The 21144-nt window shown below is 34.8% G+C and overlaps 1 protein-coding gene across 2 annotated transcripts; it reads left to right on the forward strand.

Moving 5' to 3' along the window:
- The first annotated feature begins 6771 nt into the window (after positions 1-6771).
- On the forward strand, positions 6772-20739 carry LOC114372013 (PHD finger protein ING1-like). 2 transcript variants are annotated; one of them, XM_028329382.1, is made up of 7 exons: positions 6772-6911; positions 7022-7093; positions 16101-16288; positions 16719-16764; positions 16924-17029; positions 20031-20190; positions 20285-20739. In XM_028329382.1, exons 1-7 carry the CDS (start codon positions 6884-6886, stop codon positions 20393-20395), a joined length of 711 nt encoding a protein of 236 aa, XP_028185183.1. In that variant the 5' UTR covers positions 6772-6883; the 3' UTR covers positions 20396-20739. The 2 variants fall into 2 exon arrangements, with proteins under 2 accessions (XP_028185183.1, XP_028185181.1); XM_028329380.1 differs by having other exon boundaries at positions 6774-6911; positions 16719-16782.
- Positions 20740-21144: the final 405 nt, after the last annotated feature.

The raw sequence follows: 21144 nt of genomic DNA on the forward strand, positions 1-21144 counted from the left end.
AATACCCTGCACATAGTAAGAGAATCAATGATCAAATTTCTTAGGTACTTAGGTACACAGAGGTTACTGCCATAAGTCTATAACTATTAATAAGCAGATCTTATAGTTAAAAATACTACTCAATAGTTAAATCTCATCTCATGATGCTATCCTTGAGAAATAAAATACTGGATTTGCAACAAGAACCATGCAGTAACCATATCCTTACAAAGAATAAGCAGAATATTGGTTATTCCTTTTTTTATTCCTTCAGGTGTGCCCTCATGCCCAAGAATACGAGTAGAAGCACTAACAAAATGTCTTGCATAATCATAGGTATGGAATATGATAGATTGGTTATTCCTTCAAGTGTGAGCTCTCCCAAAATGAAACATCTTTCAATTTTCATGCAAAACTGTGTTGCTGATATTCATATTTGGTTGTCTAATAACAAGTAACAACCTTGTTCAATGTTTTGATAACATGTCTAAAAAATCTATTTAATTGTTATATTACAACATAAAATTGAGAAAGAAAGGAGTTTTCATATATAAAAATATTAATTAAACAAAGAGTGTTGAAAACCTTAATCTCAAATCATATAACCTACAATATTTTAAAAAGGTGTTACAATAAAAAATTGACCATAAGAACGTACATTTACGGGAATTAGTTGCCTTTTTTCTGTGGAATTAGTGAACTTGCAAGACATATAAGTTATAACCATTGACTAACACACATATCTTTACTTTATATAAAGAAAAGACAAATAGAAAAAGTTAGCTTCTCATTTCAAGTCTTTTTGTTAGTCTTTTTCTAATATTTGTAATTTTAATTTGTAAGTAAATTGAAGATTTTTTATTTGCATTTTAACTCTTATTGCAAAATTACATTCAAAATTTTTAAAAGTAATTTTTTTCAAAGGTTTAATTTATTTTTCCATATTCCTTAAATATAATTTTATTTAAATATAAAAAAATGATTTCATTCCTTTGTAGGAATTACTCCAAGCAAATGATACAAGAGCATGACAAACCTTAGGGGACATCTAGTATGGAGATCCTTTGCTTGATTTAACATCATTAAATTTCGTTGCCTGAGAAGTAAAATACATAAAAAAAAAATATGAATTATAAGCAGCCAGCATTAGGATTGTGTATGACAATTTTCTGAAAAGATAAATTCAGTGCTATTAAAGGCTACCTTTGCCAACCCAAAACCTGCAAGCTTGACTTGCCCACTTACATCAACTCTCGTATATTAGCACACTTGATATCCCTTTAAAATTCAATAGTTCAATTGAAATAAAAGTTATACCGTGCAAAAATAAAAGTTACTATGTATGTATTTTCAAGACAAAAATCAATGAAGCTTGATCTTTCAAGTTACTACATAAGAAACAAAAATCAAACCTCATAAAAATGAGATAATAGTTGTACTATAGTAATATATTGAGTTTTCTTCCAAACATCATAACAAGTTGATAATTCACTCGTTTCCATTCATCTCTCTCAATAACAATAATATCCTCTACCTTGTTAGTGAGATGCTCAAAAAGACCTTGACTGACAAACCAGACATCAATAGTAGTATATCAATCCAAGTAATATTTGCCATTCACCATAGGGGAATCAACCAATTTTTCAGCCATTGAAACAAGTCACTCAAAAAACAGAACCAAAGTGCAACAGTAGGCTCTAACAGAGGATGTATAGCTTCCATAATGCCTAACAAGGATGTCTCCTGGAAATCGTTTGGTCAGTTTGCTCGTTTTAACACTCTTATTAACACTATTGTCATCAACAAACTACAACAAATTCAATCATTTTTTTTACAAAAAAAAAAAATAAACATCAATTAGTTAACATGTGCAGGCATAGAAACCAGCAAGAATGAAAATTAACTTACCTGTGCAGGCCACCATGAGCTACCGCAAAGCTTGACAAATATCACATCTCCCACACTAGCCATTGAATCATTTGCACCTCCTTCACTTATCTCACTTTTTTCGCTCATCCCACAAGCCATTATAGTTTGAATCTGGGCTAAGAAAACCCAAAGCTTCCAACCTGTGAGTTTCGCCGCTAAATAACACACTAAGCACACAAGAAAATAGAATCAATTGCCTGGACTAACACAAACAAACACGTCGTAGCATGAATCACACTAATCAAGTTGTCATGCCATTCTTCTTTACCCATAATTCAATTGTCATAAAGACCAGTATGGACTATTTCTATAAATCCAACTACTCTATATTTTTTTTACCGTTTCTCCCCCAAGCTAAATTGTTAGCACCTCTGCCTAATGTTTATAAGATTCTTTTTCCCTTGCACTTCCTTAAAGCTTTGCAAGGAAGAGCCTGACATGACCTTATGAATATTTTGCCATTGAATAACAAATTTGCTTTTCTATTACAGAATATATTGTTTCTCATAAAGAGTTGAACATCTGAAAGCATAACAAACTATTTTTCTATTCATTTTACATGAGATTGAAATAGAAGAGACCAAAAGGGGATCCTTTTGTCACAATAAATCCTAAAACCACACCAACCCACCCCTTGAACCAAAGCCTGAGGGCAAAATAACATAATAGTGTATCATTTCAAACGAGCCCATAGATGTTGTTGAACATTGACATATGCTATCAAAGTGATAAAGATGAACATAAACTGCTTGATAATAATATATAAACAAGAAATACAACACCAATTTTGTGAGACAACTTATTTGACAAACAAAAAGTATTAAGATTTGAAAGTTAAATTACATACCAAATGATGCTTGTGGATATATTTGGTTGTGCTTCCATTGTCATTTACCAAAAGAAGACCAAGTATCTAGAATTATAAGCAGCAAAAATATAAATATTCAACCATCAGAAGAATAATATCAGCTCAAGCTAATTATCATATGCAATATTTACATCATTTTCAATACTACTTTCACTGCAGACAAATGTACCACAGTTTACCTGCATAGCATGTTTGCAAAGTTGTATGTTGTGTAATGGAACAAGTCCTTCCTTATAACGAGAGAAAACAATCAAAGATCCCTTGGCAACCATTTGAAAAAGCAACTGAAGTGAATCATCATCTATTAAACTCTGTGCTGCTGATGAATGGCTCGCTAAAGCTTTCATGATATGCACAACACTTCCCTCCACCTGCGTAAGCAAAATAGTTTAAACTTTAAAATGCAAAAATTTATCTTAGATTATCCCAATTATTTACTCATTACCAAGTCATTTTTTATGGCTTATGCTCTATAGAAAGGGTTTTGACTAAGGAAATATAGAGCTTTTAAAAACAGCAATTAGAATTAAAGTCTACAATTAAATACTAATAAATTCAGTTTATCAAAAACCTGCCAACTAAGCTTTAGGTTGTCATAAACAGGGAGGGGGAACTCTCTAAAAACAAAATTGTTTGTCAAACATGTGTTAAAACATAAAAATAGATATTAAAGGCATGTATATCATGCAGAGAACAGAACCTCAAGCCGACGGTTTTGCCCAACTTCATCATAATCTTTTTGTAATACAATTTTATCTTCATAATCAGTAGTACTATTTGGCCTATTTATCTTCATAGAAACATTGATTTCCCAAGCAAGAACAAGATTCAGATTTTGATGCCAAATTAACGAATTGTTTATCATGTGTTTATAAATATGCAGGCTATATTATCCATTTTTCAAAATGTTAGTGCATCAACTGAGTCATGTAATTTTGAATCTATGGAGGAAAGGAATAAAAATAGAGAAGTAAAAACCCTAGAAAAGGGATAGAGGGAATACTTGTGAAGAGCGGGAGCCATCTTGTTGGTGAGAGTGCTGACGATGATCAGAATGACGAAGCGGTCAAGATCGTAGCGGGCGATGCCGATGTGCATCATTTCGACGGTGCAGGATGTGAGGCCGAAGGTCATGGGTCAGATGGAGCCACGACGAGCCTAGTTCATCAAATCATCAACCTTCAACATCATGAACTTTGCCGCCTTCGACACGTCGACAAGAGAGGAAGCACGAGGGAAAGGGAAATGTGAGAGGAGATAGTTGTGCAGAGAAAGTGAGAAAGCACGAGCGAAAAGGAAATGAAAATCTAAATGGGAAGGAACTTCAAATACGGTCATACGAACACCGTCCTTGAAAATTTTCAATTAATTACAAAAATACGACTGTGATTATAATAACAACAGTCTTCATTCCACCATCTTCAAATTAATGTTGTGGAAGATAACTTTTGTATTAGTGAGATACTCTTTACTTTCCATTCTTGAAACTAAAATGCTTGGGTTTGATCACAAAAAAGGGTTGTGTGCTTATGATGATGACTTCTCTAGGTTTTTTGAATTGTGTGAGAAAATTGCTCATAATGGATTCTTTAGGCATGGAGGTTTTCTATTTAAATATAACATGTTGTGTATGCATAAGAGTTATTTGCATGAGTCATTGATTAGAGAAGCTTGTGAGGGAGGATTAATAGGTCACTTTGGGGTTGACATGACTTTATGCATTTTTCATGAGCATTTCTTTTGGCAAAAAATGAAACATGATGTTAATAAATATTGTGCCAAATACATTATTTGTCATAAAGCTAAATTTAAGGTCTGAAAGCATAGATTTTATACCCCTTTGAGTATCCCCACTTCTCCTTGGTTTTCCAAGGTCCAAGAGAGGCAATGATTCTATTTTTGTTGTGGTTCTCAAAGATGGCTTACTTCATTCCTTGCCATAATGTAGATGATGCTTGTGTGGTAGAGGACTCGTTCGTTAGAGAGGATGTGTGCCTACATGGACTACCCAAAAATATTGTGTCAAATAAAGATTCTTAAGTTCCTAAGTCCTATTCGGAAGACTTTGTGGGGAAAGCTTGGCAAGGTTCTTTTCTTGACAATGTGTCACCCTCAAACCAATGGGCAAACTGAAGTGATAAATCAAACTCTTTCTCAAATCCTACGACACTTCATTAAAGGTAATTTGAAAGCTTTTGAAGATTGGCTGCCCCATGTGGAATTTGCATACAATAAGGTAACCAACTATACCATTCTTCTTTTGAAGTTGTTTATGGTTTTAACCCTTTGTCTCTTCTTGATTTGATTCCTTTGCCTAATATTGATTCTATGTTGAATAAAGATGGATTTTTCAAAGCTTCTTTTATTAGGAACTTGCATGAGCAAGTGAAGGCTCAAATTAGAAGGAAGATGGAACAATATGTTAAACAAGCCATCAAAGGGAGGAAGAAGATGGTGTTTAAGCCTAGTGATTGAGTGTTTGTGTGCACTCGAGGAAGAACAAGTTTCCTTCTTAAAGGAAATATAAACTTCAAGCTAGAGGAGATGACCCTTTTCAAGTTTTGGAGTGCATAAATGACAATGCATATAAAATTGATTTGCCTCTTGATTATGGTGTAAGTAAAACTTTCAATGTCATTTATTTATCTTTTTGTGATGTAGGTACAATTGATTCAAATCCAAGGATAGATTCTTTTCAAGAAGGAGGGAATGATGGAGGTCCACCAATGAAAGAGTTTGAAGTGAAAGGGCCTAAGCTTGAAGAGTAACTCAAGAGGAAGCTCAATACACATAGGGAATATAGAGTAGAGGGAAGGGATTTGAAGTGGCTAAATTTGAGCCAAATTTTAGAATAGGTTATTATGTGTAATTTTGCATTTGGGTCTTTGTAGACCGTATTACTTGACCTCTTTTTGTATGTTTGAGTCTTTCATGAGAGAGTTTTAGTAATTTTAGGCCATAGTATAAATAGTCTATCTTGAACTTTGAAAAGACTAAGTCTCATTTTATTGAAAGAATTATAAACTTGGTGTGTGAGAACCTCTCTTGGTTCTTGAGACTTGAGAGCACTTCTTTATTCAAGCGGCGAATCCTCCTTTCAACTCATCAATTCATCATGAATTGTAGCGTTATTCTTCATTTCTAGTCTTTTCATCTTTTTAAATTTTTATCTTTGCTTTCGATCCATTTCGGTTTTGAGATCTACATTTGGGGCTTTACATCAATTTTACTATGCCAAAAATGGATTCTCCAGCTGCACTAAAACTTCAAATTAGTTATGTCAACCTCAAAAATCTATTATGCTTTCACAAAAATCGATTTTCTAATTGTACTGTAACACCCAATTGATTTCTGGAATAAATATAAAACCAATTATTTTGAGGCAATAATTCATTTTAAAGATGCTTTGAAACTTATGTTACAACTTCACTCAATTTGATATTCATTTTGAAAAACAAAAATTGATTAGTTTGATTAAATATTTTTTTTTATGAAAAAAAAATAATTTTTGTCTTTTATAATTGATTTTCTTTGCTTATAAGGACTACTCACATAAAAACAAAATGATGTTTTTGTATCTTTATTTAATTTTCTCTTTCCTATTTTATCTATACCAAATAACTTTATAATATTAATTTTTAGACTCTATTTCTTATCAATTTTTCTTAAACTAAACAATATAACATATTACTTTATTTTTACTCTATTTTTTAATTATTTCTTATTTATTATTATGTACTCTATTTCTCTTTTCTAAATCAAATATGACTTAAGAGATAAAATGAGAATATAAAACAAGACTGATAGTTTATTTATTTATATTTTTTTGAGAGATAACGTAAAAGGCCACCTTGTTTATTTATTTAATAGTAATTGATAATAGATTTTATTTAAAATTTAATGTGTATATATTAAGAATGTAATAGAATCAAAATACGTTTAAATTATTTTAAAAGTCGTTAAAAAAATCAATTTTTTTTCTTATTCTTTTTGTGATTGATTGAAAATGAGAAATTGAGAATTGTTACAGAAACGATCGTGTGTTTTTCTCCATCTTAAACTGACTGAAATTGAGTTCTCCGGTCGAGCGTTCTTCCACAAACCCTAATGTCGTTTCTTGAAGAATTTCAAGCCAGTAATCTCTTCCCTTCTCTCTGTCTGCACAAATCTAGAATTTTTAGGGTTTCAATTACGTGTCTGTGCCTTTATTTTGGCATTAACAAACAACTTTGTGTTTTTCTGCAGATTTGGATTCACTGCCAGTTATTCTTCAGAAGAAGTATGCGTTGTTGCGTGACCTAGATAAGAGCTTACATGGTAATTGTAATTCTGTAATTTTATTTATTTTTTTATAGCTCCTTTTACGAATGAAACCATAATTATTTAAGACCCAATATCTTTTCTTGTTTTTTTCTTTTGGTTCTTTGATCATATATCATTGTTAGTGGGAGAAAAACTAATCAAATTTTAAAAATGCTATGTGGGTTTAATAAATTTCAGTGCCTCTGATTATCATTGGCTCTGTTGGTGAACTGAGTACAAGTTTCTCTTAGATTGTGTGTCTAATGTGATTAAGTGGTATGATAATGGTTGAACTTCCCATGGAATTGTAATGTCCATTATGCCTAGGTTATTTCTGCCATGGTTTCCAGGATTCAAAAACTTATTACTGATATCAATTTATCGCAGTCTATGTTGCAAAAGTAAGCAGGATGCTAGTTTGATATCAGTCATTTGATATAATATGTGAATGGTTGGCATACACAAACCAGAAACATAGTTATTGATCGCGGATAGGAGCACGTAACAGTTAGCCCTGAAAAAGCTATAGCAGGATTACCAATATTTTGATGAGTATATATACAAGCTGAATAGTTTATATTACACATAAATAATGCTCAAATTAAAAAAATACAAAAAATGAAAAGTACTTTTAAACTAATAATCAGAAGTTACATTTTCCAGCTAACTGCACAAGTCATTAAGAAAAAAATCAAGAAATTTAATAAGTGTAAGCCTCCTAGTGGATGATGCTACAACTATTTTTAGGGTGGCTAATGAAGTTAGCAAAATACAATCAGAACAGAACACAAACATAGGACAAAGGGGTGAGTGGTAGAACAGAAGGAGGACTTAGGATGAACACAAAAAAATAAAAATAAGAAGGGCGTGCAACAGAACAGGGGCAGAGAGAGGGCACAGACCTTTCTTAGGACTTATGTGAAAACTGAAGGAAGTAAAGGATGTGCAAACAATTGACAGTCTGAGTACATACAAAATAGAGAAGTGGGTATGCCAAGGCTTTGATGGAAATTGCTGGGATTGGCTGGAACAATGCCAACAAGCACTGGAGTCTTGGTAGTTTGTGTCAAAACCAGGGTTTTTAAATAGTGTGCTATAGCAGCGTAGTGATGCGGAGCTGCCCCTGCCTGCTACAGGGGCTGCCATTGTGTAGCAGTTTAGTGTAGTGACCATAGTGGTCATAGCAGTGCTATAGCAACACTGTGTTGATTCCAGAAAGGTCCATTGAACAAAGAAGTTAGGGCTTTTTTGGGGGATCTACTGCTGTAATAGTAGTGAAAATTTTAAAGAAGATGACTTTGAATTAGAAGATGACGATTCCTATTTAGGAAACTTGTATTTGACTTTTGTTGGTATTTACTTGTATGTTTTGTTTAAGATACCTATGACTTTCTATTGTTAATTATGAATGTTGATGGGTCTTAATGCACAAAAATAGTGATAAAATGGATATAACAGTGTAATATGAGTAATGAAACTGCAACGGTATTGCTGTGAGATCCACAATTACAGGAAGATAAGAGCAGAAAAAAAAAGAAAAATAACAAACTGGTAATAGCAACCGATCCCCAAGCACACAGTGCTCCCAAATCACCCAGAGGCGATCCCACCAAATCCTAACTGAATTCCTTCCTGATTATTCCCTTCCAGCAATAGCTATCTATAGCCACTCATGCGTTCACAGCCACGTCATCATCTTTCATTCCTTTTGTCCTTTTCCTAGTATAAACTCTCCACACCCTTGGCCTAGGCCCCACTTCACTAATCACATTTCTATCAAGTCCCACCTCCTTAGACAATGCCTTGTCCTTAAGGCAAAATTCTGGAAACTGGCAATGCAAGACTTCATTATCCTCCCATGTCACATCCTCTAAAGCTTTATTTTTCCATTGTATCAAGGTCTACTGAACCTCATTACCCCCCTGTATTATGACTCTTGAACCCAACACCTTGTCTGGGTACACATCAGTCTCCTCAGTCACTTCCAAATCTTTAGGTAACTCTCCCTGTACCTGATAGTTCCCAACAGCTCGCTTAAGTAATGACACATGAAAAACTGGATGAATTATAGATGCTGATGGAAGTTTCAACCTGTAAGCTACTTTGCCAATCTTATCCGCCACCTGGAAAGGTCCATAGAATCTTGCAGCGAGTTTCTGATGAATTCTTTTTACCACTGATTGTTGTCTATGGGTCTAAGTTTCAGAAAGACCCATTCTCCAACTTCAAAACACAAGTCCCTCCTCTTCTTGTTAGCATACCTTGTCATTTGTTCCTGAGCTTTGAGCAAGTGGAGTTTGAGTTGATTCAAAGCCTCATCTCTTTCACTCAACTACAATGCCTCAGCTGCCACCTTAGTCTCATTAGACAAAAATCTCAACAATGCAGGAGGTTGCCTCCCATATACCACCTCGAACGGAGTCTTCCCAATAGACACATGAAAGGTAGTGTTGTACCAAAACTCAGCCCAAGGGACCCACAATGACCAAGTCTTTGGATGATCAGAAGCAAAGCACCGTAGATAACTTTCCAGACACCTGTTAACCACCTCCGTTTGACCATCTGTTTCCGGATGATATGCTGAACTCATTTTCAGCTTAGTACCCTGTAACTTAAACAGCTCCATCCAGAAATGACTCACAAATAAAGGATCTCTATCACTGATTATAGAACTTGGAATTCCATGAAGTCTCACCACTTCTTTAACAAAGAGCTCAGCAATTGACTTAGCAGTATATGGATGTTTGAGTAAAACAAAATGACTATACTTAGATAGTCTATCCACAACCACTAACACCGCCGCATAACCCTTAGACTTAGGCAACCCAGTGATAAAGTCTAAGGACAAGTCCTCCCACACACCATTAGGAATAGGTAGAGGCTGTAACAAACCACCAGGAGTAGTAGCACTATATTTTTGTCTTTGACAAACATCACAAGATCTAACATAATCTCTTACACTCCTCTGCATCCCCACCCAATATAAGGAATCTGCCAGTCTTCGGTATGTTCTCAGAAAACCTGAGTGCCCTCCAGCAGGAGTACTATGAAATTCTTCCAATAGCCAAGGAATAGAGGGTGATTCGGGGGGAAATCACCATCCTGCCATGATAAAGTAAAACTCCATGTTTCTCTTGAAACCCAGGTCTAACATCATGAGACTCCTGCACTTCTTTCAGTAACTTTTGTATGTACGGGTCATTAGTTATTTCATCCAAAAGTTTCTGTCTATCAGCCCACAAGGGAAAAGAAATAATAGAATTCATTTTTACCTCACCATGACATCTGGACAGAGCATCAGCGGCTCTATTCTCTAAGCCAGGCTTGTACTTAACTTCAAATTGATAGCCTAGCAGTTTGGCCAACCAACACTGCTGATCTGGAGATGAAACTCTCTGTTGTAAAAAATGCTTCAAGCTTTTATGATCTGTGTGCACAATAAATTCTCTGCCCAATAAATAATGTCTCCAGTGCTGAATACAAAGCACAAGGGCCATCAATTCCTTCTCATAGACAGATTTTGCCAGATTCCCATCAGATAAAGCTTTACTGAAGAAAGCAATAGGTCGTCTCTGCTGCATTAGAACAGCACCTATACCTCTGCCAGCCGCATCACACTCAACTTCAAAAGGTAAATCAAAATTTGGAAGAATTAGCACAGGGGGGGAAGTCATGATCCCCTTCATCTCCTCAAAGGCCTTGACAGCTTCTATTCCCCAAGAAAAATTGTCTTTCTTAGTCAATTCGGTGAGAGGTTTTGCTATTTTACCATAATCCTGGATAAACTTTCTATAATACCCTGCGAGACTCAAAAAACCACGTACCCCCTTCACATTCTTTGGTGTGAGCCATGCAAGAATACACTTCACCTTTTCAGGGTCCACTGCCACACCTTCTCCAGAAATGATATGGCCAAGATAATCAATTTGAGCACAACCAAACCTACACTTTGCTTGATTTGCCACAAAACAATGCTCAACTAAAACAAACAAAACCATCCTCAAATGCATTTGGTGTTCCTCGATATCTCTACTGTAAATCAGAATATCATCAAAGAATACCAAGACAAACTTTCTCAAATAAGGCCGAAAAATGTCATTCATGGTGGCTTGGAAGGTAGCTGGGGCATTCATTAGTCCAAAAGACATTACTAAATATTCATAGTGGCCGTTATGTGTTCTAAACGCCGTTTTAGGGATGTCATCCTCATGCACTCTAATTTGATGATATCCAGATTTTAGAGAACATAGTAGCTCCATATAATCCATCTAACAACTCATCAACTATAGGGATTGGGTACTTATCTGGTATTGTAGCTTTATTTAAGGCCCTGTAGTCTACACACATTCTCCAGCTCTTGTCTTTCTTTTTGACTAATAACACAGGACTTGAAAATGAACTCATATTCGGCTGAATGACTCCAGCTTTCAAGAGTTCTGACACTTGCTTTTCAATTTCTTCTTTTTGGTGATGAGGGTACCTCTAGGGTCTAACATTAATGGCACCATGATCAGGATAAAGCTTAATCCAATGCACCTGACTCCTCTCAGGAGGTAGCTGAATGTTGTTTCCAAACACTTCCTGGAATTCTTCTAATATAGGTTTTAAGCCTTTGGGAACCACTAACTTGGTTGCTTCCATTGACTGTAGATGAACCCACCAGCAGCCCAGCTCAGTTCTGCTATGAGTATCCTCAAGATAGGAGTTCAAATAACATTGTCTGACCACCTTACTTCCTTGACCTTGCAATTTCACCAACTCATTTTCATAAGAAAATTGCATAGTCATGGCCTTCCAATCCATAATCACCTTCCCAAGAGTGCTTAACCAGGCAACTCCTAACACCATATCCATTCCCCCTAGCTCCAACACCAACCATAGTTGTCAATAGCGGCCGTAGCGGCCGCTATAGCGGCGGGGCGGAGCGGAGCGGCATCCATCCGCGACGGACACATGTGTAGCGGCGCGGTTTCAGGTAGCGGCTGGAGCGGCCGCTATCGCGGCGGGGCGGAGCGGTGCGGGTTGCAGAACAGTTTTTCGCGTCACTACTTCGAAGCACTGGTGGTTCTGAGTGGTTCGGTGGTTCTGTTCTGTGTTGCTTCTGCTTTGTTCTTCCTAGAGAGAGAGAGAGAGAGGGCTGTGTTGCGGCGTAGTTTTAATATACCATTTGGGGATTCAGCAGAGAGAGAGGGCTGTGTTGAGGGCTGTGCTGCGGCGCGGTTTTAATATACCATTTGGGATTCAACAAAAAAAAACTAGGGTTGGCTTTTGTAGAGGCAAACAATATTAATATATAATAATAATGTTAATAATTAAATAATATAGAAATAATATTAAATAAATATAATAATATCATAATTTTATAATATTAAAAACTTATATATATATATATATATATTTGTTTTAAAGTTTAAAATGTGTAGTTAAATTGTAGCCAAACAATATTAATATATAATAATGATGTTAATAATTAAATAATATAGAAATAATATTAAATAAATATAATAATATCATAATTTTATAATATTAAAAACTTATGTATATATATATATATTTATATTTTTGTTTTCAAACATATATATACACTATTAATTATTTATATATTTATATTTTTGTTTTAAAGTTTAACATATCTAGTTAAATGGTAGCCAAACAATATTAATATATAATAATAATGTTAATAATTAAATAATATAGAAATAATATTAAATAAATATAATAATATCATAATTTTATAATATTAAAAACTTATATATATATATATATATTTGTTTTCGAACATATATATATATATATTATTAATTATTTATATATTTATATTTTTGTTTTAAAGTTTAACATATCCAGTTAAATAAATGGTAGCCAAACAATATTAATATATAATAATAATGTTAATAATTAAATAATATAAAAATAATGTTGAATAAATATAATAATATTGTAATTTTATAATATTAAAAACATATATATATATATATATATTTTTTTTTTTTCGAACATATATATATATATATTATTAATTATTTATATATTTATATTTTTGTTTTAAAGTTTAACATATCTAGTTAAATAGTAGTCAAACAATATTAATATATAATAATAATGTTAATAATTAAATAATAATGTTTATAATATTAAAAACTTATATATATATATATATATATTATTAATTATTTAACATATATAAAAAAAACATTAGAATAGCGGTCATCCCGCTATCCGCTATCCCACTTTTAGAGTCGGCCGCTCCGCTCCGCTACGCCGGTATTGACAAATATAACACCAACGCATCCACAATCACTTCAATCCCCCCATCTTCATATTGACCCCTTTACACACTCCATTTGTTATCACCTTACGACCATCACCAAGCTTGATACTCTTAGCTGCTGTAGGTGTGATGACAAGACCCAAAGCAGTAGTCACTTTGGGAGAAATGAAATTGTGGCTCGCACCACTATCAATCAACACCAATAAATCCACATTCTGTATCGTCCCTTCAACCTTCATGGTGTGAGACTCGCCCATGCTTCCCAATACCCCCATCAGTTTACATTCCACCTCCACTTCTTCTTCACTTTCCACCGTCACATCCTCCATACTTACAATTTCCCCTTCCTCTGTCATGGTTTCACCTTCTCCTAGGATTAGAACCCTAAGAACTCGTTCTGCACATTTATGCAACGTAGGGTGGTATTTTCCCCCACATTTGAAACAAAGACCCTTCGCTCTCCTCTCTTCGAATTCATCATTGTGGATACTTCGTATCCCCTTCCACCTCTCCGTCATGCCGGAATGCGGACCCCCATCGTTTTTGCGAGCTGAGGAAACCAAAGACGAAGTTGAATTTGTGTTGGATCCACTCGGACCCGTTTTCTGACTCGGGTTTGACCCACCCAACTGAAACGAACGAGTTGCATCCCTGGGTTGAGACCCCCCTTTCCTCATTAATAACCCGGCCCAATCCTTCTGGCCCACATGCTTGTACCCCCCTTTTTTCACCTCACGACGCTCACCATCGTCATCTTCCTCCTTCAATTCCTCTTCAACATCTTTTGCAATTCTCATCATCTCCATCCTATTTCGAGGATTCAGAGTACGCACCCTCCTCCGAATTTGAGGTTTCAATCCACTCATAAAATATCCCAGGTATTGTTCTTCATGAAGCCTTCCAACTTGTGATGACAACAGCTCAAAAGCTTCGACGAATTCCTCCACACTTCCTTTCACCTTCTTCCCGGCGAGGCGAGATTCACTCTGTGCAGAGTCACCAGCAGAGGCTTCCTCCTTTTGAGTCTCCCTTCTCTTTCCGATCTGTTTGCTTAATTCTGCGAGAATCAAGCTTTGTTGCTGCACTTGGAGAGCGAGCTCTTGCAGCGTTGTTGACACATTCCCCATCTGTGTCTCCAAAGCGTCAACTCGGTCACCCATCTTAGGCTTCCTTGACATCTACAATCTTCTTCGTTGTGTGAGATTGATCCGGTAGGTCGGACCAATTGATGGGTCTTAATGCACAAAAATAGTGATAAAATGGATATAACAGTGTAATATGAGTAATGAAACTGCAACGGTATTGCTGTGAGATCCACAATTACAGGAAGATAAGAGCAGAAAAAAAAAGAAAAATAACAAACTGGTAATAGCAACCAATCCCCAAGCATGCAGTGCTCCCAAATCACCCAGAGGCGACCCCACCAAATCCTAACTGAATTCCTTCCTGATTATTCCCTTCCAGCAATAGCTATCTATAGCCACTCTCATGCGTTCACAGCCACGTCATCATCTTTCATTCCTTTTGTCTTTTTCCTAGTATAAACTCTCCACACCCTTGGCCTAGGCCCCACTTCACTAATCACATTTCTATCAAATGTCATTAATTTTGAGTAATTTTTATCATTATGTAAACTATATGAAAAATTTCAAAATAGCTCGCTTCTGCTTTCCCGCTGTAGCATTTTTGGTTCTGGCTTCTATGCGCCTCTAACATTTGAATCGTCAATCATTAAATCGTGAAATGCGAAGCTATTGTTGTCTTAAGAAAAAAGATGATATAGTGTTCAATACTTCAATGTAATGATTTTAAACTAGAAATAGATAGATCAACTTAACCATAAGCCAGTAAAACAAAATAATCAGTTGTGTATGAGTTTGTGATGCCTCTGTCTTTATAGAATGGAAATGAAGTAATGAAATAGCCAAATATAATGCATGTATTGAATGAGTGAGTGACATATAATGTAGTAGAGTAATCAAATAAGATAAGTTCAAAAGCGCTCCTTCTATTCCTTTTCATTTAACAATTTAAGCTTTATATATGACTTTTCAATTTCTTTTATGAGAATTCATGCAAAAAAAGTAAAAAAGAAAAATAACAAATCATTGAATCATGTAATTCTTATCGAGGATGAAATCTCACCGATTCATTCTTGTATTGTAAAATTTAAAGTCATGTGTTTCATCTTACGATACTAATTGATAGGTAGCCGAGTCATATCGAATCTTGAATTGTAAGATTCTAATAACTATGAATTTTGGTACATTATGATAAGCTCGTTATGGGTTCGAATCCGGAAACAGCCTCTTTGCATATGCAAGGGTAAGGCTGCGTACAACATCCCTCCCCCATACCTTCACATAGCGAAGAGCCTCTGGGCAATGGGGTACGAAGTTTTTTTTTTTTTTTTTTATGATAAGCTCGTTATCTGAATTTTGAAGACCTTATTTTTTGGTTAATTTCATTGATAATGTCCTATCAATGTTATTTTCATTTATATGGTATATGTTGCTTACAATTACCCTTAAATATGATTAGGTATTAGGTATTAGATATTAAATTCAAAGGACAGTGCTCTATTTTTCATTCTTGTGCTGTCATCAGTATCTGCGATGCCCATTCTTGTGTTGAAAAAGGAAAAAGAAAATAATATCAGTTGTGCATCTCTGTTTTCTACTGTATCATATCACATCTTGAATCTTGTCTGAGGGTTCCACTAAACAGAAGCATTGTGATGTGTGTAAACAGATATTCAAAGGCAAAATGAACAGCGTTGTGAACAAGAAATTGAAGATATTAGGCGAGGAGTTAGGTCTGGAAACATCACGCCTGATACTTCAGTAATTAGATTCTCTGATGAAGCGCTTGATGAGCAAAATCATAGTATCAGGGTTGCTGATGAAAAAGTAGCCTTGGCTGTCCAGGCATATGATTTGGTAGTCCACACTTATCTTGTTACATGCAGTTTTAAGATCTTAGTTAATGTTTGTCTTTGAATATATCTGCCTGGACTGTGATATTGTGGGTTTTTTTGGCAATACCCACTGTGTTATAGCTGGATCAAGGATCCAATTTCCACGACTCTGCTATCTGTATCTTTTTTCTTTCCAATTTTCTTTTTCTTTTTTTGTTTGTGTTGTCAGTGATTTTCTTTACACTCAGGTGTGTCAATGAAATAGTCGTCCAAACATGGTTCACGCATGATGTTAATGAATTACTTTCATTTTGTTCCACCTCATTTAGCTTAACAATGGGAAGCTTGCTAAACGAGTTATATATGGAAGTATTGTTGTTTAGGTATAGTTAATGCAAACTGGTTTCTTGCTTTGTTTTCAAGGATTAGTAATTAATATGATTTTTTTGCAGGTAGATACACACATACAACATCTTGATCAGTATCTGAAAAGGTTTGGTGAGGAGATTCGGCGTGGTACTGCCATTCCTACCATTTTTTGCAACTCGTAGTCTATAAATGTTGTTAATAGTCTTCTGATAAGGTTGAAATATATTGTATTTGACAACAAATTAATCCCATTGTATGAATGAAACCTAATTTTATGACTTATGACAGAAAGAGAAAATGCTGCAATAACTGGAGTGCCTGCTTCAGGTTCTGAGGGTAATACAAAATCTGGAAGGGGTAATGAAAGTGGTACTGGTAGAGGAGGGCGAAAAAAGTATGTAACTCTTCTAGAAATAATTCTGATTGATTTTCTTATAGCTTATAACTTGTGTGATGCTTATCCTTTATGCTTTTCAACTGTCACATACTTGCATTCCCTACATACGGATTCTAGGCTTCCTTTATGGTACTTTGTTATGTGTTGGACTCGAGAAATAAACACATTGAATTCTGAACTAAGATAGAAATAATTTGGTTTTAGGGCTAGACTTGAATATAGACAGTGTTTCATCCTAACAAGGAGTTTCCTCCTTCAAAACACTAGGAACAACAATCTGATACCTTAATTTCTTTTACAAGTCTTTGACTAAATATGCCACAAACTGTTGCATCATAACCTATAACTGCCTAATCCAAAATTAATATAAATTATCAAAGTAACTTCCTAATACAAATTATAACTGCCTAAATCAGATTTTGTCCTATCAATGCCCCTGGCACACCAACTGCCTTGTCCTCAAGGCTAGAATAAGGAAACTATCCCTTGCAGATCAGCATTTGAATTTTGAATTTGGTTTCATCTATTTCAACCCCTTTGAATTCTCCTTCTCCCCTATCATGTCTCCCCCCAAAATAAGCACTCTTAATTTCCTTTTAGGACACCTTTGAAGTAGCCCAAATGGTTGGTCAATGACCACTTCCCTCAATGCCCCTGGCACACAAACTGCCTTGTCCTCAAGGCTAGAATAAGGAAACTATCCCTTGCAAATCAGCATTTGAATTTTGAATTTGGTTTCATCTATTCAACCCCTTTGAATTCTCCTTCTCCCCTATCATGTCTCCCCCCAAAATAAGCACTCTTAATTTCCTTTTAGGACACCTTTGAAGTAGCCCAAATGGTTGGTCAATGACCACTTCCCTCCTTTAAACATACTCTTGATAAGGTAAAAGCCTACTGCCATGATTTCTATACAACATTTTTTGTGAATTATTAGCAACAGAGCTTGTACCTGTTCCCACTGGATTTCTCCCTACTTTCACACTTAGTGAAGAAATAGAATATTGTTGTTACTTGAATTCAATTAGTGATACCTAAAAACAATGAGCGTCAGATTAATTGTTGGAGTCAATATTACTTGGATTTCTCCCGACTTTCACACTTAGTGAAGAAATAGAATATTGTTGTTACTTGAATTCAGTTAGTGATACCTAAAAACTGTGAGCGGTAAGATTAATTGTTGGAGTCAAGAAATAAACACACTGAATTTTGAATAAAAATAGAAATAATTTGGTTTTCAGGTCAGGTTTGAGGACAGACACATGGTTTCCCCCTAATAAAGAGTTTCCAACTTCAAAACCCAAAGTCTTAATTCCCTTTACGTGTCTGTAACACTGACACAACTTATATATTAGCTATCACATCATAGCCTTCAATTTCCTAATACAAAATAAATAATATATAAATAACTGCCTAATGTTGTGTTTGGTTGAGAGGATGGAAATAGAAGAGAGATATTTAAATTAAGGCTAAATTGTGATTTTGGTCCCCTTAGTTTCTCAAATCCATGATTTTGGTCTCCCTAAATTTTAATTGTAACATTTGGTCCCCCTAGTCTTATAAATTGATGATTTTGGTCCTCCTGATAGATTATTAACAAATAATTATGATTAATTAAGTTATTAAGTTAATTATAAATTAATCAAAACAATTAATTATTAAAAAAATTGAATAAAAAATTATTAATCCTAATTTTTCACAACACTGTGCTCCTCCTCTTCCCTGCAAAAACCTCTTTTACCTCCACTGTTGCATGTGATTTCACCAGCAGTAACACCACAAGGGTTAGTCTTGTATTAAAAAATTTAATGATTAATAATTTTTATTTAATTTATAATTAATTTAATATCTCTAATAATCACAATTATTAGTTAATAATCTATCAGGAGGACCAAAATCACAAATTTATAAAACTAGGGATCAAATGTTACAATTAAAAATCATAGGGATCAAAATCATGGATTTGGAAAACTAGGGGATCAAAATTGCAATTCAGCCTTATTAAAGTAGAATGTAAGAGGTGTGAGACCCACACAATTTTTTCTCTATTTCTTTCCCCCTCCCCTCAACCAAACACGACATAAATGAGATTTTGGCCTATTAACTTCCTAGTACCAAATTATTGGAGTGTATAGACACTACAACAAAACCTTATCCCACTAGGTGAGATTAACTACATGGATTGCACGATGCCATTTGACTAAATAGACACTAGTTATCTGAAAATAAGGAAGTCAAGGTTAACATAACATTGATTGTAGAAATATTGATAGGTTCAGGGAAATTATTTCCCATTATCTTCAGATAGAGAATACATTTCAGTATCTCAGACCAGTGAATGAATAGACAGTTGTGAATTTTGCAGGAAGAAATGGATGTTATTCTTCTGCTATCCCATGTTTGCATACCCACTTTTTCTTCAATTAATACTTTTATGGTTACTGAGACCTACGTAATTTGACATTGACATAATCGCATGGTGCTTCGTTGTTTTGTATTTGTAGTTTGCTGTCTGGATACCTTACTGTCATCAGTCATCTCTATATGTGGTTAAACCTCAATTGGTCCTAATTCTTTTAAGTTTAGGAAAGTATGAAACCCTGCATCCTCAAGTACTACATATTCTGATACAAAACCCTAGAATTGGAAAAAAAATTTGGAAGCCAATTTTTGTTTTCAAAAGATATTTACCATAAAGAAAATTCCTTCTGATGAAATAAAATATCAGAATTTTATTTTATAATTCCTTATAACTACCTTCATAACAACAACACATTTCATTTTAGTCTAAAAACAATGTTATCCTTGAAACATTTATTATATAAGTTTATGAAGTGTGGAAGCAGTACTTATTTTATAATTTTAGCGCTCTCTTTTTTCTTCTGTTTTCCCATTATGGATGCATTTATGCTTCATATGCTAAAATATCAAACATTAGAAAGCAAGAGATGACAGAAAAGATTACAATCTGCATATTTTGAATTACCAACTACTCCAGAACACGCCAAACGACTGTCACACCCGCAGCAACAGAAGCACAAGCCACTGCAAACCCAACTGGCATGGATTTAGAGTTACCAGTTGATCCAAATGAACCCACATACTGCTTTTGTAATCAAGTTAGCTATGGAGCGATGGTTGCATGTGATAACCCCAATGTATGTGTGTTTGTTTATCTTTTTTTCCCCATATATTTTATATCCATTTTACCTACGTTCCTTACATATTTCCTTGATCTATTCAAAATGACAGTGTAAAATAGAGTGGTTTCATTTTGGTTGTGTTGGCCTGAAAGAACAACCAAAAGGAAAATGGTACTGTTCGAATTGTGCAGCAACCAAAAATCGGCGTAGAGGCAAATGAGGCTGGCAGAAGAATAAGAATAATGTTAAAAATGATTGAATGTGTATATAAATTTTAATATCTCTAGAAGGGAGTTATTTATATTGGGCCTAGAAGCTTTGCTTTCGTAGCTGTTATTAATCGGGAAATTATGAAAGTACAAATTTCCAATGACTTATAGTGGCTGTTTGTACATTCCGTTGGTTTTGTACACATTTGAAAGCTATGGTTCTTTTTTATTGTAGATCTGGGTTGAAAAGGCCCGGAATTATTGTGTGTATGTGACTATGTGTGTACCATACAATGAAGTTTCTGCACAAATTATAGTTAGCAGTTGAGTTATGACATTTGTCGATGTAACTAAATACTTTTAATTGTTTTTGTAGTATTTAGTATATTCCATGTGTGCGGAAGAATAATGTGTAAAAAGAAGTTTGCCCATTTGAGAAAACGGCTAAACGGCTGTTAGGGAGTTGTTACGTGCACCCAGCATTATTGTTGGGGCACCCAGCAAACAGTGAAGTGGCGAAATTGCCCTTCAGTAAATCTAATTCCGGAAGAAGCTTTTTTCGGAAACTTTTCGGAAGATCCTTTTTCGGAAACTTTTCGGAAGAACCTTCCGGAAGACGAATTTCTGATTTCCGGAAGTTTTCAAAAACTCCTTCCGGAAGGACCTCATCCAGAATGTTTCCGGAAGAAGCTTCTTCCGGAAGATGTTCTTTTACTTCTGGAAGAAGGTTCTTTTGGAAGTTATTTTTTTTAAAAAAAAT

This window comes from Glycine soja, chromosome 10 (genome assembly GCF_004193775.1).
Source record: "Glycine soja cultivar W05 chromosome 10, ASM419377v2, whole genome shotgun sequence".
NCBI classification, from domain to species: Eukaryota; Viridiplantae; Streptophyta; class Magnoliopsida; order Fabales; family Fabaceae; genus Glycine; species Glycine soja.